Raw genomic sequence first — 27471 nt, 5'->3', positions numbered from 1 at the left:
AGTCATTCAGGAGCAGGTTGTTCAGTTTCCATGTAGTTGTGTGGTTTTGAGTGAGTTTCTTAATCCCGAGTTCTAATTTGATTGCACTGTGGTCTGAGAGAAAGTGTGTTATAATTTCTGTTCTTTTACATTTGCTGAGGAGTGCTTTACTTCCAACTATGTGGTCAGTTTTGGAACAAGTGTGATGTGGTGCTGAGGAGAATGTATATTCTGTTGATTTGGGGTGGAGAGTTCTGTAGATGTCTATTAGGTCTGCTTGGTACAGAGCTGAGTTCAATTCCTGGGTGTCCTTGTTAACTTTCTGTCTTGTTCATCTGTCTAATGTTGACTGTGGGGTGTTAAAGTCTCCCATTATTATTGTGTGCGAGTCTAAGTCTTTTTGTAGGTCTCTAAGGACTTGCTTTATGAACCTGGGTGCTCCTGTATTGGGTGCATATATATTTAGGATAGTCAGCTCTTCTTGTTGAATTGATCCCTTTACCATTATGTAATGGCCTTCTTTGTCTCTTTTGATCTTTACTGGTTTAAAGTCTGTTTTATCAGAGACTAGGATTGCAACCCCTGCCTGTTTTTGCTTTCTATTTTCTTGGTAGATTTTCCTCCATCCCTCTATTTTGAGCCTATGTGTGTCTCTGCACGTTAGGTGGGTTTCCTGAATGTAGCACACTGATGGGTCTTGACTCTATCCAATTTGTCAGTCTGTGTCTTTTAATTTGGGGCATTTAGCCCATTTACATTTAAGGTTAATATCGTTACGTGTGAATTTGATCATGTCATTATGATATTAGCTGGTTATTTTGCTCGTTAGTTGATGCAGTTTCTTCCTAGGATCGATGTTCTTTACAATTTGGCATGTTTTTGCAGTGGCTGGTACCGGTTGTTCCTTTTCATGCTTAGTGCTTCCTTCAGGAGCTCTTGTAAGGCAGGCCTGGTGGTGACAAAAATCTCTCAGCATTTGCCTGTCTGTAAAGGATTTTATTTCTGCTTCACTTATAAAGCTTAGTTTGGCTGGATATGAAATTCTGTGTTGAAAATTCTTTTCTTTAAGAAGGCTGCATATTGGACCCCACTCTCTTCTGGCTTGTAAAGTTTCTGCCGAGAGATCTGCTGTTAGTCTGATGGGCTTCCCTTCTCTCTGGCTGTCCTTAACATTTTTTCCTTTGGTTCAACTTTGTTGAATCTGACAATTATGTGTCTTGGAGTTGCTCTTCTCGAGAAGTTTCTTTTGTGGTGTCTTCTGTGTTTCCTAATTTGAATGTTGGCCTGCCTTGCTAGGTTAGGGAAGTTCTCCTGGATAATATCCTGAAGAGTGTTTTCCAACTTGGTTCCATTCTCCCTGTCACCTTCAGGTACACCAATCAGACGTAGATTTGGTCTTTTCACATAGTCCCATACTTCTTGGAGGCTTTGTTCATGTTTCACCTGACACCATACTTTAATAAATTTCAGACAGATCAATTTTTTTTACAATGTAAAGATAAAATCATAACAGTATTAGAATAACAGAAATATGTATTAATCTTAGTGAAGAAGAAAGGGCCTTTTAAGTAGAACCTCAACAAAGGATTTGATTCGGTATTTCTCCAAAGAAGATATATAAATAGCCAATGAGCATAAGAAAAGATGCTCAACATCACTGGTCATTAGGGAAATACAAATAAAAACCACTTCATACTCCCCAGAACGCTTATAATAAAATACAGACAAGAGAATTAAAACATATGTCCACACAAAAGTTACATACAAATGTCTGTAATAGCATTATTCATAAAGCTAAAAAGGAGAAACTCAAAAGTCCATCAACTGATGAATAAAAGAGATGTGGTATATACATACAATGAAATATTATTCCATCATAAAAAGGAATGAATTACTGATTCATGCCACATAATAAATGAACTTTGAAAACATTATGCTAACTGAAAGAGCCAGTAACAAAAGGCTACATGTTGCATGATACTTTTTTTTTTTTTTTTTTTTTTTTTGAGACGGAGTCTCACTCTGTCACCCGGACTGGAGTTCAGTGGCCGGATCTCAGCTCACTGCAACCTCCGCCTCCCGGGTTTACGCCATTCTCCTGCCTCAGCCTCCCGAGTAGCTGGGACTACAGGCGCCCGCCACCTCGCCCGGCTAGTTTTTTGTATTTTTTAGTAGAGACAGGGTTTCACCGTGTTAGCCAGGATGGTCTCGATCTCCTGGCCTCGTGATCCGCCCGTCTCGGCCTCCCAAAGTGCTGGGATTACAGGCTTGAGCCACCGTGCCCGGCCGCATGATACTATTTTTATGAAATGTCCAGAATAGGCAAATCCACAGACATAAAGTAGATTAGTGGTTGCAAAGGACTGAGGAAAGAGAAGAATGACAAGTGACTGCTAATGGGCACAAGTTTTCTGGGATTTATGGAAATATTCTGGAATTAGATAGTGGTAATAGTTGGACAACTTCAAAAATAAACTAAACACCACTGAGGTGTATATTTTAAAGCATTAATTTTATGACACATGAATTATATCTCCATTAAAAATAAATAAATCAAGAGCCATAAAAGAAAAACATAGGCTGGGCAGGGTGGCTCATACCTGTAATCCCACCACTTTGGGAAGCCAAGGCAGAAGGATAACTTGAGCCTAGGAGTTTGAGACCGGCCTAAGCAGGCTAGAGAGATGCCATCTCTACTAAAAATTAAAAAATAGAAAAAAATAGCTGGACATGGTGACACACACTTGTAGTACCAGCTATTTGGAACGCTGAGGTGGAAAAATTGCTAGAGCCCAGGAGGTTGAGGCTGCAGTGAGCATGACTGTGCTACTGTACTCCAGCCTAGGCGACAAAGCCAGACTCTGTCTCAAAAAAAAAGAAAAGAAAAGAAAAGAAAAAGAATACAATCCATCATAATGTATGTTTATGTTTATGCATTGGTAAAAAGAGTAATATAAGCAAAACTGAAAGATAATAAACTAGGGGAAAGTATTTGCAATCTGAGGTGAGCAGCATTCTAAGCTGGCTCCTACAATTCTCACCACCTGGTTTACACACCCTGGTCATCATCCCTCCCCTTGAATGTTGGCAGGGTCTGTGAATATGATGAGACATCACTCCCATTATTAGGTTACATTATATGACAAAGTGAGGTGATTTTGCAGATGTGATTAAGGTCCCTCCTTGGTTGACTTCAAACTAATCAAAAGGGAAATTAATTTTATCAGGCCCTAGGTGGGTCTGATAAATCATGTTAGCCCTTTAAAAGAGAGTTTAGAGGTCAGAGACAGAAGTCAGAGAGATCCCAAGCAGCACAGACTGGCTTTGAAAAAACAAACTGCCATGCTATGAAGAAGGCCATCTGATAGGGAATACTGGGTAGCCCCTAAGGGCTGAGGGCATGTCATACAATTGCAAGGCAGTGAATTCTGTCAACAACCAGGGAGTTTTGAAGAGGACCCTGAGCATGAGATGAGATTTCAGCCTCAGGCAACACCTTGATTTCAGCCTCCTGAGATCCTAAGCAGAAGACCCAGCTAAGCTAAATTGTACTCTAATCTTGACCTACACAAACTGAAATTAAAAAGTATGTTTTTATAATCCTCTAAGTGTGTGGTCATTCATTATATAGATACAGAAAACTAACATACAGTCCATTCCACAAAGAGTTATTTTCTACATTGTAAATGGAGATGCTAAAATCCATGGAAATAAAACCAAAACTCAATAGAAAATGGAAGAAGATATAAACAGAGTTTTAAAAGAAAAAACTATTCTTAAACATATGCAGAAATGCTCAGTTTGACTCACTTATGATAAAAAAAGAAAATTAGAAACATAATGCAGTATCATTTTTCATCTATTGCACTGGTAAAGATCAAAAGTTATATAATATTGTGTTGGCTAATTAGAAAGTAAAACCCTAATACCTACTGATAGAAGTATAACTTTGTGTATCCTTTCTAGTGGGCAATATCACAATGACTACAAAAATTTAAACTGCATACATTCTTTAACCAAGAGATTGTACTTCTAGGAATTTTCGTTTATCTTACAGATTTACTATTATGCAAAACTATAAGTACACACACACACACGGGATTTATGTATCATGATAGCATTTGTAATAGAAAAAAAGTGGTAATAATCTAACTGTCCATTATTACAGACTAAATAAATATGACACATCCACTAAAATTTATGAAGAAGAACACTCTATCCACTGGTAAAGAAAGATTTCCAACATATGCTGCTAAATTAAAAAAGAAAGATAAGGAAATACTATATATAGTATGGTATCACTTCAAAGAAATAGGTATATATAGTGCACATACATATTCTTATATTTGCAGAGGATGTCTATAAAAATACACACTCAAACGAAAATAGTAACAGTGTTAGAGAAAAAAAAAAGAAAACAGAAACTGAGCAGCTGGAGTATGCAGTAAATATACAGAATAGGGGAGATAAGGCCAGGTGTGGTGGCTCACACTTTTAATCCAAGCTCTTTGGGAGGCCGAGACAGGCAGATCACTGGAGGTCAGGAGTTCGATAGCAGCCTGACCAACATGGTGAAACCCTGTCTCTACTAAAAATACAAAAATTAGCCAGGCACGGTGGTACACACCTGTAATCCCAATTACTTGGGAGGCTGAGGCAGGAGAATCGCTTGAACCTGGGAGGCAGAGGTTGCAGTGAGCCGAGATCACGACATTACACTCTAGCCTGGTTGACAAAAGTGAAACTCTGTCTCAAACAAACAAACAAACAATAGCAGAGATAATATACAGAAGAAATAAACCTTGAAACATGAGAAAATTCTTCTCCAAGAACTGAGAAGTCTTAAAATTTACTCCAAAACACATTCACAGAGAACATGCAAATCAAAAAATTTGAGTAATTATGGAAACAAGATTTTAAACCATTTTATAAATAAGCATAGTAACTTTTCAAGTACCTGTCAAAGCCATCTCTATAGCAACAATACTAAGTCATTTTGAACAAAATAACTTTTAACACTTGCTGATGAAAAAATAATTTTAACTTTACTAAAATATATACTTTTGCTCCGGTTCCAAAATGACAAAGAACCAAGCTGGCTTCACTCCCTCCACCCCCACAGAAAATGAAAAACAAATATACGGCACCAATTTATCATCAGCAATATCCCAGAATTTAAACATGAGGAAGAGACAGTTCCCAGGGCCACAAAGAAGGGAAAAAACTCCAAGAAAACTGTAAGATATTTGATGCCTTTCCCCATAATCTGCCCACCATGAAGTGCATGGAATACTTGCGCAACTCACAATTTCTATACTGAATCTCAGTCCTGGAAACTGTTCCTTAACTCAATCAAAGGAGATGCCAAATCAGAGGGGCTAGTCCACAGCACCATGCTACAGGAGGTATATTCCACAGATCCCCTGGGCATGAACCCCCAACACTGCCAGAATATCCCCTTTGGACTTTTCCCATTCAGGATGGGCAGCAACCCAATCATTTACTATAGCCAGGCAAACTTTGGCTTAAGGTACCATCCAACACCAAAAAGAAGGCAGCAACCTAGGAAAAAAAAAAATCAACAGGTAAATTAAAAAGAATCTCTAAGAAAACAAGTCAAGTAAAAAACAAAACAAGCCAGACAGGGCAGATTGGAATAAATAATCTTTCAATGAAAAGACATAGAAAGACATCCACAAAAGCAATAGCAAACAGGAAACCATTATCTCTCCAAATGGACAAACCAAGGAACCAGTTACTGATGCCACTGAGAGAGTGGTATGTGAGCTCTCTCACATATAAAAATAGCATTTTTAAGGAAACTCAGTGATCTCCGAGTTAACACAGAAAAGCAATTCAGGTATTCATCTGAGAAATTTAACAAAGATATTAAAATAATTTTTTAAAAACAGAAATCTTGCAACTGAGAAATACATCAGCTGAACTGAAAAAAATCATTAGAGGCTCTCAAAAACAGAATGGATCAAGCAGAGGAAAGAATCGGAGAGCTCTAAGACAACCATTTGAAAATACGATAAGAGGAGAAAGAAGAAAAACAATGAAAAATAATAAAGATGATCTACATGAAATAGAAAAGTATCAGAAAAGACCAAATCCAAGAATTATTTGTGTCTAAGAGGGAGTTGAACAAGAGCAACAGGTAAAAGCTTATTCAAAGAAATAATGTTGAAATTTTTCCAAAACTTGAGAAATATATAAATATCCAGGTAGAGGAAGGTCAGAGAATATCATAGAGATTCAACCCAAATAATACTAACTCAAGTCATCTAATAATCAAATCCTCAAAGGTAAAGGATAAAGACAGGATCCTAAAAGCAGCTAGAGGAAAGAAGCAAGTAACATACAAAAGAACTCCAATTCATCTGATAATTTCAAGAGAAATTCATCTGATAATTTCAAGGGATGTAAATATCCCTTTACAAAAAAAAAAAAAAAAAAAAATTCAACAGAATATGAAAGGAACATACGCCAAAAGAATAAAGGCCACATATGACAAAACCACAGCTAATATCATACCGAATGGGGAAAAACTGTCTTTCCTCTAAGACCTGGAACAAGACAAGGATGCCTACTTTCACTACACTGTTTAGTCAAACATAATAACTAAAGTCCTAGCCCGGCGGGTGGCTCAAGCCTGTAATCTCAGTCACTTTTGGGAGGCCGAGACGGGTGGATCACGAGGTCCAGGAGATCGAGGATCATGCCTGGCAACAAGGTGAAACCCGTCTCTACAAAAAAATACAAAAAAACTAGCCGGGCGATTATGGCGGGGCGCCTGTAGTCCCAGTTAACTCGGGAGGCTGAGGTCAAGGAGAATGGGCGTAAACCCGGAAGGCGGAGCTTCAGTGAGCTGAGATCTGGCCCACTGCACCCAGCCTGGGCGACCAGGAGCGAGAACTCCGTCCTCAAAAAAATAAATGAAATACAAATAAAATAATAAAAATAAATACTAGAAGTCCTGGCCATATATATATATATATATATATATATATATATAGTGACATATATATAGAAAGGAATATTATTTGGCCCTAAAAAGAATGAAATCCTGTCATTTCCAGCAACATGGATGGAACTGGAGGTCATTATGTTAAGTGAAATAAGCCAAGCACAGAAGACCAAATATTACATGTTCTCACTCATGTGGGATCTACAAAAGTGGATCTCATGAAGATCTCTAGAAAGTAGACTGATGGTTACCAGAGGCCAGAAAGGGCAGAGGGAAGGAGCATAAGGAGGTTGATCAATGGATGCAAATATACAATTAGATAGAAATAAGACCTAGTGTTTGATAGATCAGTAGGATGATACTAGTTAACAATAATCAATTGTACATTTCAAAATAGCCAGAAGAGAATAATTTGAATGTTCCCAGCATAAAGATAAGATATTTAGGTAATGGATATCCCAACTACCTTGATTTGATCTTTACATATTATATAATGTGTCAAAATATCCTATGTACCCCCAAAATATGTATATCTATTATATATCAATAAAAAATCAAAATACATAAATAAAATGTGTACTTTTCATGTTACTTCATTTTTTTACTTCCAACCTATGAAGAAAAGTAACAAACTTTTTTAAAATGTCAAAGTCATGGCAAGTTTTGACATTTTTAAATGTCAGCAAAAAAAGATAACTTAAAATTATATGCTACGATTGAGTTCAGAAGTTGTTACCCTTGTCTTTGTACCCAGTTTAAGAGGCATGAAACAAAATTCTATTTGTATCTTTTTAAGAGAGGATGATTTTTTTATGGTCCACAGATCAATTTTGATAACCAATGTCAGATCAAAATGCATACAGCCCATTTAAAAATACTTTCATATGCATACCATTATGAAATCAAATGATGAAATATTTTAACAGCTTTCAAATGGCAGTTGGTATTTATTTTCTATCAACCCTAATTAGCATAAAGCACTGTTCAACTATATGCTATCTTAGACCTCAACTGTATTTTCATCACAACATTTTGACTACTGAATCTCTCAGTTACCAAAATAAATAAAATAGCTTTTATTTAAGTTATCATATTAATTCCCAAGCAGGATGTATGATATATATGCCAATAATGTACTGATTTTCAATATGAAGACCAGTACAAAACTCCTTTCTTTCATTTATTCACAAATTTCTATTGATGACCATTTTTCATTCCACACAGAACAGCTGACCAGTGAAAACATTTTGGAAAGACACAAAAGAACAGATATACTGAAAAATAGAGGCAAGATATGGGGATACAGTTCATAGCATTTGAGTCCATAACTAATTGTTTGTAAGGTCTATCTTCATTCTTTTCCTGGGGTTCTGTCAGACACTCTAATATACTTATAATTCTTCCTTCTTTTTTCTTAAGCTTTTTTACTTATCTATTCATTCAGTCTTTCAACAACTATTTAATGAGCACTACTATGTATCAATTACTGTGTGAGGTGCTAGGAATACACTGAGGAAGAAGATACACATGACTGTTGCATAATGAAATTTGTTTAATTTGTTCAATTCATCCCTTTCTTTTGTAGAGAAAATTTAAATGTCTTAGTGTTGAAAAGCATTGGTTTTAAAATGCCTTTTAAAATGTCAACACTTACTAGTATAGTAAAGTTTTCTGATAATGGAGCCAATGATTTACTTTTTGATTGCACACACACACACATACACACAACTTGGAATTGAAATTGACTAAAATTAAAAAGAACAGTTGTCTAATCTAAAGGAAAAGTCATGCTTCACAGCTAACTTATAAAATGCACTTTGCACATCTTTGTCATCGCTGGGTTTTATTAAAATAATTCTACTAACTTTTGAAATTGATGTTGCTTCTTCAACAGGTTTATATTTTCTTTTGCAAGGATGTATTCTGTGACTACTAGCCCCTAGTGGATAGCAAATGTCAACAAAAAATTTGCACAAGTTCCACATTCATCAGTAAAACGCATTTTCATTTTAGCATCTTGCTGCTGAAATATTTATTGCAAATTTTTAAAATTACCAAATAATAAAATACACAAATATTTATAAATTTACACTATACAATAAATGACAAACCACTGCAGAAAAAAAATCCAGACTACCTTCTGTAAATTCTATGACAGGACTGTTCAGCCTCTATTTCCTACCCTAATTTATAATCTCCAACAACCTTATAGTCTCCCCTCTCAAAGGCCAAAAAATGGATCATGACAAAACTGACCAATACATCAAAAGGCAAATGGCACAGCAATGTCAAATACTTCTACCACCACCACCAAAGATCTTTCTATCACACTTCGTTTTAGTAGTGGCACCTTGCATCCTGTCCTTTAAAAAGAAATGTTAGCTGTCTTGTATCTGAAAAGTTAGGAAAAAGATGGATTATTGCTGATATTTCAGTTGAGAACTCTTCACCACACATGCATCCCACACAGTATGAAATCATGGCAGAAGCAGTATGTAAGTACAAAATGGGGACCTTCCAAACTCACCCCAGCTTATTTTAATGCAACTCTTAATAAAATACTTCATATAAAATCCAGAACAAATGTCAATCTACGCAGAATGCCGGGACAGCATGTGTAAACTGGGACTGTCCTAGGCAAGCTGGCACGTGTTGCAACTCTATTATAGGTCACTTAAATGAAGGAAAGTTGACAATGGTTCAAGTTTAATTCAGTTCAAAATAGAAATAGAGATTCTTTTTTCCACCTAAAAATTGAAATATTTAAGTTATGTATTCCAAGAGAACAAACTGACTTCTATGCAGTAAAACCAATTATTATACTACGTTAAACATCCTTTTTAAGGGAGATATTTTGTCTTTCAGAGCTCATATCATATTCTTGAAAATAAAAAAGTCTATTAAGCATTGGCCATATAAGAACAGATCATTATTTGTCTTCAAGTCTATTAATCATCCTTTCAATAAAAGATAAAAATGCTACAGAAAAGACATCAGTCATGTTAAAGACATTTGTTAATTATTATAGTCTTCTCTCATTCATCATATGCACCAAGCATTTATCGAATGTGCATAAATTCATAGAAAGTGGCACGAAAGACATAGCCATTTTGTTGCCTTTTGTTTTACCTGTATTCTAAAAGCATAAGAAGAAATATCTAGGAATAAAGGTTATGAGATCATTTGCTTCCAGGTTACTAGATCTTTTTTCACCTAAGAAAAACATTGGTGATTTATTTTTTCTAGTTCCTTAGCTCTACAGTTTAACCTTTTTCTTAACCATACTTTTTTTCCTTTTACAAATTATTTCCCTTTACAACATTTTATCTTATTTCTCTCATGGTTATGCTATTTTTTCTTACCACATAGCACAGATGACCACTTCGAAAAAGAGTCATGACAATCATGATCATGATTTCATGAAAGCAGACTACCCAGATAGTCCTTAAACCATATGTAATGCACACTTAGTAAATTCTAAATACAATTGATTGGTTTTGGGTACACTATCAGTATTCTATAAATATAAGCATCTGAATCTACTGAAAAGATCCATTATTGAAACACTGATTATAAAGAAAATTTCATTAATTTAGACTCGATTTCACAATAAGTCTTAAACATTTACTACTAATAAAATTTCAATGAAACCAGTGATTTTAAAATGTAGCAATTATGCACATAATTCTCCTTTAATTTTTTACTAAATATAATTTACATGCAATTAAAAGTACACAGATCTTAAATGTTACTACTGTAATAGCCATTGACAAATACATCACCCAGTAATCCATATCCCTATGGAAGATACAGAAGGTTTCCATCACCCCAGAAAGTTCCCTCAAGGAAAACATCGTTATGATTTCTTTTCTATAGATTTGTTTTATCTCTTCTTGACCTTCATATAAATGGAATCATATCATATGTACTCTTTTGTGTCTAGCTTCTTCCATTCATCACAATGACTTTGAGATTTATCCATGTTTCTGTGCATGTAAATAGTTCCCTCATTTCATTGATAAATAATACACTTATTTGAATATACTTGAATATACCACAGTTTGTTTATTCATTCTCCTGTTGATGGACATATGGGAAGTTTCCACTTTGGAAATTCTATGAATGAGACTGCTATGAACATTATCATACAAGTATTTTGTAGATATATTACTTCATCTCTCTTAATTAAATACCTAGGAGCAGAACTGCTGGGTCATTGGAAAAGTGTATATTTAATTTTATAAGAAACTGTCAAATACTTTTCTAATGTTTAGACCACTTTATTTATTATTTATTTATTTATTTATTTATTTATTTATTTATTTATTGAGACAGCATCTCACTCAGTCACCCAGGCTGGAGTGCAGTGGTGCAATCTCAGCTCACTGCAACCTCTGCCTCCCGGGTTCAAGCAATTCTCGTGCCTCAACCTCCTGAGTAGCTGGGATTACAGGCATGTGCCACCGCGCCCAGCTAATTTTTGTATTTGTAGTAGAGACAGGGTTTCACCATATTGGCCAAGCTGGTCTCAAATTCTTCACCTCAAATGATCTGCCTGCCTCAGCCTCCCATATTTATACCATTTTAATTGTTTTATACTTTCATTAGCAAGATGTTAGCAGTCAAATTCCTCTTAATTCTCACAAAAGGTAAGTGTTGTCAGAATTTTTGTTGTTTTAAATCATAGCATTCTTAGTGGATATATCAAAATATCTCCTTATAGTTTTTTTTTGGGGGGGGGGTTGTCTTTTTTTTTAGATGTAGTTTCGCTCTTGTCACCCAGGCTGGAGTGCAATGGCGCCATCTTGGCTCACGGCAACCACCACCTCCCAGATTCAAGTGATTCTCCTGCCTCAGCCTTCCTGAGTATAGCTGGGATTACAGGTATACACCACCACACCCGACTAACTTTGTATTTTTAGTAGAGATGGGGTTTCTCCATGTTGGTCAGGGTGGTCTTGAACTCCCAACCTCAGATGATCCACCCGCCTCTGCCTTCCAAAGTGCTGGGATTACAGGCGTGAGCCACCGCTCCTGGCACTTTATAGTCTTGATTTGTATTTCTCAAATAACTAAACACATAGGACACTTCTTGTACTTACTAGCAATTTATATTTTTTTATAAACAGCCTATTCCAATTTCTTATACTTTACAGTTATTTTAAGTTAATGAATTTTAAGAGTGCTTTATATACCTTTTTAAGCAATATGCATTTTAAGCAATAAGCAAATATTTTCTCTTGAAATTTCTTGAAATACAATGTGGTTATATAGTTTCTTAATAGTGTCTCAGTGAATAAAAGTTTTATTTTGATGAAGTCTAATTTGTTGCGGATTTTTTTTTTTTTTCATTTTATAGAATTAGTGCTTTCTGCGTCTTGTCTAAGAAATTATTGACTACTCTAAAATCTGGAAGAAGTTCTCCTCTAATTCCTCCTACAAGCTTTACAGTTTTAGCCAAAACCAAGATCAAATAATATTATCCAATATTTTCTTCCAGAAGTTTTATACTTTTAGGTTTTACATGTATCTCTATGATCCACTTTCTGTTAATTTTATACAATAAAAAGAACTAGGCTTCAAACTTTTTTGCATATGGATATTCAGTTATTCCAGCATCATTTGTTGAAAACACTATCCCTTCTCTACTGAATTGCCTTTGCCTCTCTGCCAAAAATTACTTGTCTATACATGAATGGCTTTATATAAAGACTCTCCATTCTGTTTCACTGATCCATTTGTCTTTATGCCAATGCCACAATGTTTTGATTACTGTAGACTTAAAATGTATTCAAATCAGGTAGTGTTAGGCCTCTTTGTTCTTGGTAAAAGCTGTTTTGGTTATTTCAAACATTTCTATTTTAATTTTAGAATCTATCTGTATATATAGATCAAATTAGGGAGAAATGACATCTTAACAATACTGAGTTGTATGATCCGTGAACACAGTTTATCTTTCCATTTATGCGGACTTTCTTTTATTTCTTTCATCAGTGTTTCAGTGTTTTCAACACACAAACCTTGTGCATATTTTGTTAGATTCATATCTAAGTACTTCATTTTTTGGTGCTAGTATAAATTTATTTTGTATTTTTAATGGTCTTAAATTTTTTTTAAATTTCTATTTATAAGTGTTTCCTTGCTACTATTTAGAAATATAAATGGTTATCAGATATTGACTATATTCTACAGCCTTACTAAACTCACCAGTTCTAGTAACAATTTTATAGATCCCTTTAATGTTCTCTACAAATATTCATGTTCTCTGTGAATAAAGTGTTAGTTCTTTCTTTTCAATCTAGATGTCTTTTATTTTATTTTATTATGCCTATTGTATAAGAGTAAATCCAGGCACTATTATTCCATCTGTACTGGAAGCAGAAGTGTTAAGTACATATTTTGAATATTATTTTTATTTTTAAATAATCAATGTCACAGAGATATTTGGAAAGTCATAAGTATTAGATAACAAGGAAATGGTGATTACCAAACTGCTAAATATTCATCATGCTGAACCTACCTTAAAACTTTACAGTTTAGATCCAAGATAATTGTTTTATATTTTTATTACCCTTGGTATTTTCATTAAGAGTCATCATGTAAGCAGTAAAATGTAGAAACAAATACTATACTGAAATTCAATAAATATCTGTTGAATGAATGAATTATAACAATGAATTATAATATGAACGAAGACAATCCTGCATTAATTTGTCATACAACAACCAGTTATAGGAGAAAAAATAGCGAAAGAGAATGCCTTCAAGTTTATCTCATGGCAGAGGAGCTTAAAATACAACACAATAAAGAATTTTAGAACTGGAAGTCTTCTCAGGATTTAGACTGTCTTTTCCCATTCCAGAGATGAGAAAACGGAGACACAGAGAAAAAAATAAACATCTAGAAATGATGACACTATGGGCCTAGGTTTTCTGACTTCTAGTTCTTTCTCATCTACCAAACAAACTATCCATATTTCTTACTTTTTAACTTCTCTAAATGTTGTAGAAACTGCTACATATTAAATAAATAGTAAAATTTTGCAAATAAAAAAACTTTCCTACATTTCACTTATTTTCAACTACGAAAATTATGAAGCATCCAACTATTAAATAATTTCAAATGTAAGAAATATCAGCTAAATGTTTTTAAACAGTTTTACTTTAGTTTTCACTGTTTTTATTTTCCTAACCAGAAAAAAATCCAGTTTTAAAATGTATTTCACAAGTTATTTTGAAATAAAAACATACTTGAAACTCAAAAATATTTTTCATCTAAGTTGATAAAGAATTGCAATTTTATGAGTATATGTTAAGTAAGTATTTGCCTACTCAACGCTAAGGTCTAGGGCCAACTTGATATTCATTCATTCAATAAATACTAATGGCCTATCTGTAAAACACTGTACCAAAACCTGTGAGAGAAATAACAAGTCATTTAAAAAGGTCAAAACTACTGCATCACGTTACAGATCAAAGCTCCTTAAAAGAATAACATACTTTTCTGTCTCAAATATAGTTACAAGTCCATAGAGATCTAAATTAAGTTGAACTGAAGTTTCCCTTTCTGAAGCCACTGGTTTCTGAATGGTATTGAAAAAACAAATTACTAATGCTTTAAACTGAAATCATATTCCTAGCATTACCTCCACTTCCCTGTCCAATTCAAATACTGCAAGAAAACCCATTCTGATAAGAAAGAAGAAAGAGAGACAGAGAGAGAAGGATAGAAGCTGGGAGGCAGGGTGGGAGATAAAGGAACAAAAAAAAATAGGTTTAATTGAAAAAATTTAAATGGTGACAAAAGAAAATGGGCAAAGGGAGAAATTTCTACAACACTAAGAGAACTGCTCTCTAGGGCAGGGACTGGCACACTTTTTCTGTAAAAGATCAGAGAGCAAATATTTGCAGTTTTTTTTTTTTTTTTTTTTTTTTGGAGACAGAGTTTCACGCTTGTTGCCTGGACTGGAGTGCAATGGCACGATCTTGGCTCACTGCAACCTCCAGCTTCCAGGTTCAAGCGATTCTGCCACCTCAGCCTCCTAAGTAGCTGCGATTATAGGCATACACCACCACATCCAGCTAATTTTTGTATTTTTAGTAAACATGGGGTTTCAAGATGTTGGCCAGGCTGGTCTCAAACCCCTGACTTCAGGTGATCCACCCTTCTCGGCCTCCCAAAGTGCTGGAATTACAGGCATGAGCCACTGCACCTGTCCTATATTTGCAGTTTTGAGGCCCATATGGTCTTCCACAACAACTCAACTATGAAACTGTAGCTGAGAGCAGCCGTAGACAATAAGTAAATGAACAGCAGTGGCTGTGTTCCAAAAGAACTTTGTTTACAAAAACCAAATGGCAAGTCAAATTTGGCCCAGGTTCATAGTTTGCTGACCCCTTGCTGTAGGGGAAAAAATTCAAAGGACTCAATACTGGCTACAGATAAATGTCTAATTAACTACTGTATAATCTGCATTTCAAAATAAAAGAAATACTCTTTAAAGTGTTTCCCAAATAAACGTTTATGTAAATTATAATGAGTTCCATTTTCTAGGCATAACTACCAAATCTGATATTAAACTCTAACTTCTTTCCTGACTAAAAGTAATTTTTGTGAACAAAAGGAGCTATTGGTTGGGCATTTATAAGGTTTGGAAAGAAGATATACAGTATGCTTTGAGTCATTTAGCATGAATTTATTAGTAATAGCAGCCAAAGCACCAGGCAAAAGAGAAAAGACTAAAAGGAACTACAACCTGTCGGCTCCCCACAATAAATCAATTTCAATTGTTTATTCAGGCCAGTACTTGTGAGTGAAAGAGGCAATAGGGAATATAAAATTTTTATTTGTTCTCATTACCACCTTCTTCTAAGATTACAGATAGGCAACCAGGCGCAGTGGCTCATGCCTGCAATCCCAACACTTTGGGAGGCCGCGGTGGGTGGATCATCTGAGGTCAGGAGTATGAGACTAGCCTGGCCAACATGGTGAAACCCTGTCTCTACTAAAAACACAAAAAAATTAGCCAGGCATGGTGGCGAGTGCCTGTAATCCCAGCTACTTGGGAGGTTGAGGCAGGAGAATCGCTTGAACCCAGGAGGCGGAGGTTGCAGTGAGCTGAGATCATGCCACTGCACTCCAGCCTGAGCAACAAAGAGACTTCTGTCTCAAAACAAAACAAAACAAAACAAAAAACACAAAGATTACAGATAGGCTTTCCCTTGTCTATAATGATGAATTAATTACTCATAAATTTATTGAATTTATTTTTAACATGCGTAACTTCCTGATGAAATGCATTCCAAAACTTAATATTCTATTATGTGACCTAGTGTTTTAGTATTTCGTTGTATTGTTCCTAAACCTGCCTCTCTAAGCTCCACAAAAGCTATCTCATGTGGTTAATTTTAAACAAATGGAGTCTATATTCCTATTTTCCATTTTTTTTTTTTTTGAGTCTGATCTTATCAATGTGTTACTCAAAAAATCTTATTTCTGACTGGATTCAGATTTAGAAGTAGAAGCTCGCAGAGAGGAAAGTCTGAATTTCTTGGCAATTTGTTCCTGGCACTTCTGTTTAGCCTCCTTCATTCTCTTGGCCGAAAGTTAAGCATATTCTGCAGCATCTTCCTAATTTTTCTTAGTATGTTGCTTCTCAGGCAATATGCCGCCATTTGTGCTGCAGGACACGTGGAGTAACAAGACGCTGAATCTTGGGTGCTTTGGTCCTAGGTTTCTTACCTTCTTTGTTTAAAGGCTGTCTTAAAACATACTGGCGGACATCATCTTCTTTAGAGAGATTGAAAAGTTTGAGGATTCTGCTAGCTCTTTTGGGCCCCAGGCAACAAGGCACCGTAGTATCAGTCAATCCAGGAATATACTTTTCTCCTTTTTTAACAATAACCAAGTTAGAACGCTCCAATTGGCATCCACAATGCAACCACAAACTGATTTTCTCTTTCTTTCTCCAGTTCTTCTTGGTCTATAACAGGAATGCCCCTTACTCATTAGCAGGTGGACACAGCCATGAATCAAGATACCCCGCTTCATGGGGAATCATTGTTTGTCGTTACCACCACTGATTAGGACCACATAACCCTTCCATTCTTCAACCAGAGCATCAGCAGCAACTTCTGTGGCCATATGCTTCTCATAAAAAGAGCAGTTTGCATTTATTGTCCACTTCAATGAGTTTCTGGCAGCCAGTGGCTGGGAAGATGTCCAGTTTCATCTTGAAGCAGGTGAATGCCTCCGAGGTGCCATGAAAAAGAGCTCATTATCCATTTTATTTAGTCATTCATTCACTCATTTTTAAAAAATCCTATCTCCATTGGTTATCTATTTTTTTCATATACCTTGACCATTATAACTGCCATTTGGGGAACTTTCTTGATCTCTGAAGTCATTGTGTAGCGGATACTACCAGCAACCCAACCATATTGCCTCATAATTCACCATTCCCTACATAGTAATATCGGCTTACTATAAGTGTCTGTTACACTCTGCCTGAGCGCTTTCTCTAGCCAGTGAGTTTCAGAGAGTTAACAATTCCCAGGATCAGCCCTGGACCAACAACAAAGGAGAGTTGATAAATAAATACTCCAACTTTCTTGTCCTCTATATAGGATAACTCTGAGGTCTTTCTACCCAGTCTCCCAGAAGAAGTCTCCACAAGATTAAGATGACTGTTTTCCCCAGAGATAGGATTACATATACTGTTCCCTTTTACCACTTTGTAAAAGAACTGGTGCAGTCATTGTTTTCTTTTTCTCTTAAGATCCAGCAACGTATTGGAGTGGTGACTTTAGGCACCATCTAAAATGACTCCCAGTGGTCTTACTTGTTAGAACTGATACCTGAGAACCCACCATACTATATATACAATTAGTTTCTGCAGAAATGCCTGACTTTGTACTTATTCACCACAGAAATAAATGTACCTGCTACTTCTGGGCAACAGAAATAGTATAAACCAAATTTAAATTTATCTTTATTCACACAGAAAATAAGGTATAGAAAATAGGCCGAGCACGGTGGCTCACACCTGTAATCCCAGGTCTTTGGGACGCTGAGGTGGGCAGATCACGAGGTCATGAGATTGAGGCCATCCTGGCCAACATGGTGAAACCCTGCCTCTATAAAGTACAAACAATTAGCCAAGCATGGTGGTGCACACCTGTAGTCCCAGCTACTTGGGAGGCTGAGGCAGGGGAATCACTTGAACCTAGGAGGCAGAGATTGCAGTGAGCCAAGATCGTGCCACTGCACTCCAGCCTGACAACAGCGTAAGACTCCGTTTCAAGAAAATAAATAAATAAATAAGGAAGAAAAAGAATCTTCCCATCAAAATCCTTTATTCTCCTTCCAAAGGTAGGAAATATAAGAGCCCTATGTACTATTTTAAGTATCACACTTTGAACACAGAGAAGCCCATAGAACTGAGCCAAAATAGTTACAACAGAGTTAGACCCAAGTATATGTTGGGTCTGCATATACTTGCTTGAAAAACCACATCATCCTTCAGCCCAGGATACAGCCTTTGGAGATATTGCTAACCTTCCCCATTATCTTAACTCCCACTTCCAACTAGTCCCATCAATCCAACCTCTATAAAGTGTCTTATAGCCATCTCTTCTTCATTCCCATTAGTCCAATGCCAGTCTGTCTTTCCTATGACAAAAACTTCTAAGTTCCCTGTTTTATTTCACTTCTTTATTCTGGGAAATCTATCTGATAACCTAACACTCCCACATCCCATCTAAGACAGTTCAAACCTATGATAGGTCAAGTCCTGAACATCACATACAGTATTTATGTAAAACATACGAATGTTTACATTACTTAGACAACTCACCGTTCCCTAAACATTTCATGTATTGTTATCTCTGTTTGGAATGAAGACTAAAAGTAAAACATTTGCCTAAAGATTAAACAAAATGTTTACCTGTCTGAAGCTATGTCACTGGCAATGTGATGCTTCACGCCTGACCCATTTTTAATAGAATCCTGTCTTGTGAGCCCATGAGATCGACTTTTCTCCACTGCAGGTACAGATAAGTCACCTGAGGGTCCTTGGAACTGGGTCTGCTCATGTAGTTTTGGTTTCTTCTCCTGAGGTGCCTCCTCATTTCTTAGCCCTCGAAGAACCTTTTGATCAGGTTGCTGTGGTGTATTAGTTCCACTATTATAAAACCATGCTCCTGATTTAGTGAGGATTTCTTGTTGTTTTCGGCACAAATTACATACCCACATAACCTGCACATGAAGACATAGGGGGAAAAAATTAGTGTTCCCAAAAGTTAAAAACAAACAAAAAGAGACAAAAATTCAAGCAAACAAAAAATTGTATGGTTATCCTTCTGAAGTTAAAACATAATCCTAATTAACTGCTACTGTAAATTAAATAATACATACTTTTTTAATTTTTCTGAATAATTCTAATGAAATAGACAACATTTATTGACCACAGAGATAGCAAACTAGAGTCCCAAATTGCTGATTGTTCGTTTGTACTATTTAATTAGTTTTATTTAAATTAGAGGCATTGTGTAACACACAGAAAATAGATTTTGAAGCTAGACAGTTGGGTTTAAATACCAACTCCAAAATTAGAAACTTTGCAACTTTCAACAAGGAACTGAACCTTCATATCTATAAAACTTAGTTTCCTTAATGATAAAATAGGGAAATAAAGATGATAATTTCCCTGTATTTTGAGGTTGAATATTAGAAATAATTTATTTAAAATATCTAGAATATTACTTGTTATAAAGAAAATTAGCTGTTAATATTAGGTTAACATTCTATCAGCAATTATATTATTCTTAAGGGGGCTTTTATTTTTTTCAAGTAGCACTTAATGGCTAAAATAAAGCTACAAGCCTTGTTGATCCTCTATAAAAAAACCTATTAATTGCTAATAATTTATAGTAATGCACTTGATGTTTTTATTGTGACAAAAGACACAAAATAAAATTCGCCATTTTAACCATTTTAATTGTATACCTCAGTAGCAGTAAGTATATTCACATTGTGAAACAGATCTTCAAAACTCTTCTTGCAAAACTGAAACTTTACACCCCATTAAACGGCAACAGCCCTTTTCCTCTCCCCAACTCCCAGCACAACTATTCTATACTCAATTTTTCAACAGATATATTTTTCAGATTCCAGAAATCTAAACATATTGTAATTAATATCTCTGTGGCCAGAAAACCCTTCACCCTTTTCCGAAAAATCCTTTTCAATTAATCATTTAAAAAGTCATATTATCATAAAATAAGTGTTCATAATTCAAGTGTGTGAGTGCTAAATGTTTTGTTTATGTCAAATACTTACTCTTACACAGCTCTCCAGGTTGCTAAACATTTTCTCACATAAAATAAATTACAACAGTATAGATAATCACAGTAAAAGGTTCAACATGGTGTTTTCAACTGACACAAAAATGTTTCTGTAAAATACCACGTAGATTTTTTATCTTATTGTCCATTATTCCAGTTCATAGTTTGTACAGATCTTATCACACAACATTGTACTTGCTCATTTTTATTATTTTTTTCTTTCATTGAATTGTATATACATTTCTTTTCTCCCCAATTAAATCTGAAGCTTATTGAAGGCAGGAACTACATCTTCTACTAACATAATAAAACCTTATAAATTATAGAATGGTAAGATATAAATGTTTGCTAAGTTTAAGTTGTTTAAAATTCTACTGGGGGAAATATGGTAATAATATATTTGATATTATTAGGCCAAGATGTATGTTCTTTAATTTCCTAAAGAATTAGTCATAAATAATATCAACATATGTATGTATTTTATTTTTATAAGTATTTTGATGTGAAAACACCATTATTTCACTGAAATTAAAAAGAATATGCCTCATTGTTCAAATTTATTTTGCTATAATTGATTTGAATAGACATGAAATATACCTAACCCATCAACAGTCTCAAAAATCAAATCTGAGTCAGCATCTCAGTCTTTTGATGCCATCTTGTGACAAACGCAAGTACTGCAGATCTCTTTTAAAAGTCACTCAAAACAGAACCACAAAATAATGCAAAAATAAATGAAGTTTGAATTTCAACTTTTCTATTTTAAACAAGTTGTTATTTATGCTTCAGTGATAATATATTTTAGATTATTTTAAGATATAAATTTATCTGAATTAGGTCACACTCAGAGTACTGAAGAAGAGCATCCTTTCGTGCCTGGTAATCAACAATGAAACAGAAATGAGAGCTTGTGAGACAGACAATTATCCAATCACTATCATCTGCAGAAACAGCATTTTGCTGCTTTGTAGCAGTTGAAAAATAAAATTTTTCACAAGGTAAGCAGGTTACTTAATGTATTTTAGAGCAGAGCTTCTCAAAGAATATCCCAGGGAGAATAGCATCAGTATCACCAGAAGTGCAAATTCCCAGGTCCCACCCCAGACTTACTGAATAGGAAACTCTGGGGCAGTGCCCAGTAATATTTTTCCCCAAATCCTCCAGGTAATTCTGCCAGATTCTTCTTTAAAGCCACTCAGTAAATTGTAGGCTGATAAATAATAGCTCCTTTGGACAAATTCTCTATTTCTTATATTTCTGCTCCTTTTTTGGCTGTTCTCCAAGAAAGTATTCAGGTGTTCTGCAAGGCTTATGCTGCTACACAACCTGCAGCTCATCAAATCCATAGTCTGATTCTTCTCAACTTAGACAGACTTGTACTTCTCAAAAAACTTAATCTCACTTCAGTTCCCACAGCACTGCCAACTTCTCTTAGTCCCTGAATGATCCTCTATTTCTCTATGGCACAAGCTGTCTACTCTGCAGCTTCTTCTGCAAAGTTATCTCATCCCTCACTATAGATGGGTGTCATGTCTGGGACATGTAGTTATGCTCATGCCACACTACAACAAAGGATAGTTCTGGAAGTCAAGCCTGGCCTTTTCTTGGCCTTTCTGAATCATGATGCACTGCCAAGTTCATTCTGAAGTACTTATGCCCCTGAAGGATGCTAGGGCATCCCAAAGGGTGATTCCCTTCCATGGATCTCAAATAATAATAAGAGTAAAGGTGTCCTTCAATTTAACCAAAATGCATCCTCATCCTGGGTCAAAGCCTGGAAAGAAGACACTGGAACATACCTCTAATCATCTACTGGCCTCACCTGTCTTCTTTCTCTTCCCCTACAATATAGAAGAATAGAAGAAGCAAGCTTTTCCTTGACTTTTCTTTTCTGTATACCTAATACTTTCCTCAAATACCCTCAGGCTCGAAGTAATGAGCTTCAATCTTCCCATTTCATCAATTTCATCCCTTAAGCCATCCATTGCCTTAATGGCAAAGGAGAAAAAAGACGCCAGCTAACTGATAAAAGAATCTAAATAGGAAGGCAATTATAATATAATATATGCATTACACGTGTTTTGAACATTGTCGGCTATGTTCAGAGATTAATATTTGCCCAAGTACAAAGTACGGACCAGATACACCTCGAGAAAGAGAAGTCCTGGTAGCTTCTGGTTTCTGATAAAATGGCTGATTTCCCAGCTTTAGGCAGGAGTTGTGGGGTGGAAGGAGGAAGGCTGAAGAAGATAGAAAAGGAAGCCTGGGCTGATACTTAAAGAATGTAAAAGTGGCCAAGCGTGGTGGTTCATGCCTGTAATTCCAGCACTTTGGGAGGCCAAGGCGGGAGGATCATGAGGTCAAGAGATTGAGACCATCCTGGCCAACATGGTGAAAACCCGTCTCTACTAAAATTACAAAAATTAACTGGGCGTGGTGGCACGTGCCTGTAGTCCCAGCTATTCAGGAGGCTGAGGCAGGAGAATCTCTTGAACCTGGGAGGGAGAGGTTGCAGTGAGCCGAGATCTTGCCATTGTACTCCAGCCTGGCAACAGAGTGAGACTCTGTCTCAAAAAACAAAAAAGTTAAAAGTGCAAGTTTTGAATATAGCAAAATCAACCAATAATAGCTCTCAAAAGAAACAGCACAACAGATCAAAGGTAGAAGGGCTTGGAGTAAATATCAGAAACTAGAAAACAGATGGTTTAGCAAGTCACAGGGAACAAAGCATGGGATTGCTGAAAACATGAAACTGCTACTAAGGTTGAACTTTAACACACTATTTAAAGCATGTTAATATTAAGCTATTTCCTTTGAAAAGAAACAGATGGCATTATCAGAATTATTGAGGTATTCATTCAGTATGTGGGTATGCTCCAAAGAAATAGCAAATGAAACTCAACCAATTAAATTAGAGAACTGGGATGGATAAAATTACTAAGTATTAAGTTCTGTAAACTTACAATAAATAACTGGTTAAATAAGAAAACTGAAACAATCAGATAATTAAGTAGAAATTTTAACAGCTTCATAATTAATATGATGAATACATCTTCCAAGCTTTGACAACTGTAAATGCCAAATATTAATTAAAAGACAGGAAATGATAATAAAAACAAGACAATTAAGCTGAAAATACAATCATACATTATGCCATTAAGTTTGTATTACTAAAAATTTTAGATATCTACATTATTATTTATCAAAACAAAATACAAAATTGCAAAGAAATGCAATGTAACTTGCACTTAAAGCCTCAGATACATTATAATTAAAATTATACTGAGATTTACCACTTTGCCTAAATTTAAACTTTTAACCTTCTCTATTACTTTCCCCAAACTCTATTTTTACCTCTACCTATGTAAGTAATTTGTTGTATGCCATGATATAAATCTAAACTTTTAACCTTTTTTTGCTGAAAGCAGACATGTCTTTCAAAAGAAAGACTGTTGTTTCTACACCCAGAATTTTAACTTATAAACGAATAAATAAAAATAAAAAACAAATGAAAGGAAACGAGCAGAGCTAAAGCCTCAGGCCTACTATGTCCCCAGCCAAAAAGCAGGTATCAGTGAATAAGAGCACAGGTCTTATGGTTTAGCAGAACTAGAAGTGCTCCATGTGAAATGAGAAACTGAAATTCATGTTCACTTCTGGATGCCTGGTGCCTTCTTCATTAATAAAAAAAAGCTGAAAAAAATGCTGTGGAAATCTCAACCTACACCTTCCTAGAAGCTTTAGGCTTAGGCAAGTGGGACACACTTGTAACTCTGACACTGAACAAAGCCTCCACAGACTTGGTTTATGTATATGAATTTATAAGATCACTAATGTAAAATATCACTAATATATTAATTTGCAATATCACACAATACCATGATTAAGGCAAGACCCCAGCTCATTAATGAATATCTGGTTCTGAATTGGAGATCCCAGAGACTGCATGAAGGCAACCACGAAATTATTAATATGGAAGAAGTAAGTTCAGAGGAAAGAGGAAGGAAGAAAGAGAAGAAGAGAGAGAAAGACAGGAGGTCCTAGATGGTTTCACAGTTGACTTCTCCCAATCACTGAAGAAATAGCTATCTAAAACTTATACAAAATATTATAGAAGGGGGAAAAATGGAAACTTCCATGATTCAATTTATGAGAAATTTTTAATGGCAATATCAGAAAATAGCAGTGGATCCATTTCCTGAATTGGCTGTTACAAATTACCCCAAACTGGTGGCGTAAAACAACAAGAAATGTATTCCCTCACAGCTCTGGGACCAGAAGTCCAATTTCAGTATCACCTGACCAAAATCAAGATATCAACAAGGCCACGCTCCTTCAGAAGGCTCTAGGGAAAACCAGTTCCTTGTCTCCTCTGGCAATCAGCTTCTGGTGAGTATCATCATTCCTTGGCTTGTGGCCACATCAATCCAATATTCAAGAACAGCATCTTTGAACTCTCTGTTAAATCTTCACATTGTCTTCTCCTCTGTGTTTGTGCACAGATACGTATGCACTGATGATACAAGGGATTGCATTTAGGGCTGACCTGCATAATCTCCCTATCTCAAGATCTTTACTGTATCACATCTGCATCTTTTTTGAGGAAAGGGAAGAGTTGGGGGCCATGTAAGATAACATTCATAGGTTTCAGGAATTAAGACATGGTTATCTTTAGAGGGGCCATTTTTCTGCCTACCACAGACAAAATTAAAGTGAATAGCCCAATAGTACAAGTGGAAGTGAATGCATACGTCTTAAAATCTTGAACCAAAACCTTAATTTTATATAGCAAATATATATGAGAAAGAAATGAACAAAGACGAACCTACCATGACAAAGGGGAGATTACACCAAAGATGCAAGAATAGTTTAATTTCAAAAAACATATTAATGAAATTCATCAGATTATTTAATTAAAATAGAAATAAAATGACGTTATCAATACACATAGAAAAACCATTCAGCATTCATAAAATGCAAGATTCATTTGTGTGAAAACAATATAAAATCTAGCAACTAAATATTATGGAAATTAGCAATGATTTGACCTAGGAAAGGATATCTACAAAAACTCTATATCCCATTTTATATTTAAGAATTAAAGGTAACAGCATTCCTTTTAAAGTAAGAAATGAGCAAAGGATTCCCAGTATCACCACCTCTGTTCAACACTGTATTGGAGATGCTAGCCAAGTAAATCTCTCCTCAATCTCTCTCTCTCTGTCTCTCTCTCACACACACAGACACACATAGACACACACACATACACACACGAGAAAGGATGAAATAAAACTGTCCTTATTTGAACACTATTTGATTAAGAACGTCATTTGATTATGATACAAAATGCAAAAATCTACAGCCAAAATATTGAGTAGTAAGGGAGCTCAGTAAGTTTCCTCGATCAAATCATGATTAAGAAAAATAAACAGGATTTCTATACACCACCTATAACCAATGACAAAACATTAAATAAAATTTTTAAAGACGTCTGTTATAAAGAATAATAATAGGCTGGGCACGGTGGCTATGCCTATACTCCTAGCACTTTGGAAGGCTGAGGTGGGCAGATTGCTTGCGCTCAGGAGTTCAAGACCAGCCTGGGCAACATGGCAAAACCTGGCCTCTACAAAAAATTAAAAAATTAGCTGGGCATAGTGACATGGCCCACCCAAGCTACTTGGGGGGGGCTGAGACAGGAGGAGCACTTGAGCCCAGCAGGTCGAGGCTCCAGTGAACCAAGATGTGCCCCTGCACTCCAGCCTGGGTGACAAAGTGAGACCTGTCTTAAGAAAAAAAAAAAGAAAGAAAGAAAAGAAAATAACATACAAGAGTCCTCCAAACAAAAAAAAACCCTCCTGAGGATCCATTCCAACATGGCCGAATAGGAACAGCTCCGGTGTGCAGCTCCCAGCAGGATCAAGGCAGGAGACGGGTGATTTCTACGTTTCCAACTGAGTCTCTGCTGGTGATACTCAGGCAAACAGGGTCTGGAGTGGGCCTCAAGCAAACTCCAACAAACCTGCAGCTGAGGGATCTGACTGTTAGAAGAAAAACTAACAAACAGAAAGGAATAGCATCAACATCAACAAAAAGGACATTCACACCAAAACCCCATCTGTAGGACACCAACATCAAAGATCAAAGGTAGATAAAACCACAAAGATAGGGAGAAACCAGAGCAGAAAGGCTGAAAATTCTAAAAACCAGAGCAACTCTTTGACTCCAAAGAATTACAGCCCCTCGCCAGTAACGGAACAAAGCTGGACGGAGCATGACTTTGATGAGTTGACAGAAGTACGCTTCAGAAGGTCGGTAATAACAAACTCCTCCAAGCTAAAGGAACATGTCCTAACCCAATGCAAGGAAGCTAAGAACCTTGAAAAAAATTAGATGAATTGCTAAATAGAATAACGAGTTTAGAGAAGAACATAAACGAACTGATGGAGCTGAAAAACACATCACGAGAACTTTGTGAAGCATACACAAGTATCATTAGCTGAATTGATCAAGTGGAAGAAAGGATATCAGAGATTGAAAATCAACTCAATGAGATAAAACAAGAAAACAAGATTAGAGAAAAAAAGAGTAAAAATGAACAAAGCCTCCAATAAGTATGGGACAATGTGAAAAGACCAAATCTATATTTGATTGGTGTACCTGAAAGTGATGGGGTGAACAGAACCAAGTTGGAAAACATTCTTCAGTATATTATCAAGGAGAACTTACTCAGCCTAGCAAGGCAGGCCAACATTCAAATTCAGGAAATACAGAGAACACCACAAAGATACTCCTCGAGAAGAGCAACTCCAAGACACATAATTGTCAGACTCACCAAGGTTGAAATGAAGGAAAAAATGTTAAGGGCAGCCAGAGAGAAAGGTCGGGTTATCCACAAAGGAAATCCATCAGACTAACAGCAGATCTCTCGGCAGAAACTCTACAAGCCTGAAGAGAGTGGGGGCCAATATTCAACATTCTTAAAGAAAAGAATTTTCAACCCAGAATTTCATATCAAGCCAAACTAAGTTTCATACGTGAAGGAGAAATAAAATCCTTTACAGACAAGCAAACGCTTAGAGATTTTGTCACCACTAGGCCTGCCCTACAAGAGACCCTGAAGGAAGCACTAAACATGGAAAGGAACAACAGGTACCAGCCATTGCAAAAACATGTCAA

The 27471-nt window shown here is 35.9% G+C and overlaps 1 protein-coding gene and 1 pseudogene across 14 annotated transcripts in view; both read right to left on the bottom strand.

The window, feature by feature from the left end:
• Positions 1-27471, bottom strand: part of RIMS2 (regulating synaptic membrane exocytosis 2) — a 780622-nt gene that overhangs the window by 484863 nt on the left and 268288 nt on the right. For all 14 annotated transcript variants that reach the window (XM_017885186.1, XM_017885169.1, XM_017885171.1 and 11 more), the window contains one exon: positions 18894-19204. In XM_017885186.1, coding sequence (XP_017740675.1) covers positions 18894-19204 — 311 coding nt within the window. The remainder of the gene's footprint in view (positions 1-18893; positions 19205-27471) is intronic.
• On the bottom strand, positions 16439-17180 carry LOC108537592 (40S ribosomal protein S6 pseudogene; annotated as a pseudogene).

This window comes from Rhinopithecus bieti, unplaced genomic scaffold (assembly GCF_001698545.2).
Source record: "Rhinopithecus bieti isolate Rb0 unplaced genomic scaffold, ASM169854v2 scaffold_13352, whole genome shotgun sequence".
NCBI classification, from domain to species: Eukaryota; Metazoa; Chordata; class Mammalia; order Primates; family Cercopithecidae; genus Rhinopithecus; species Rhinopithecus bieti.
Note: the sequence above shows the minus strand (reverse complement) of the source record. Positions and strands in the feature narration are given on the sequence as shown.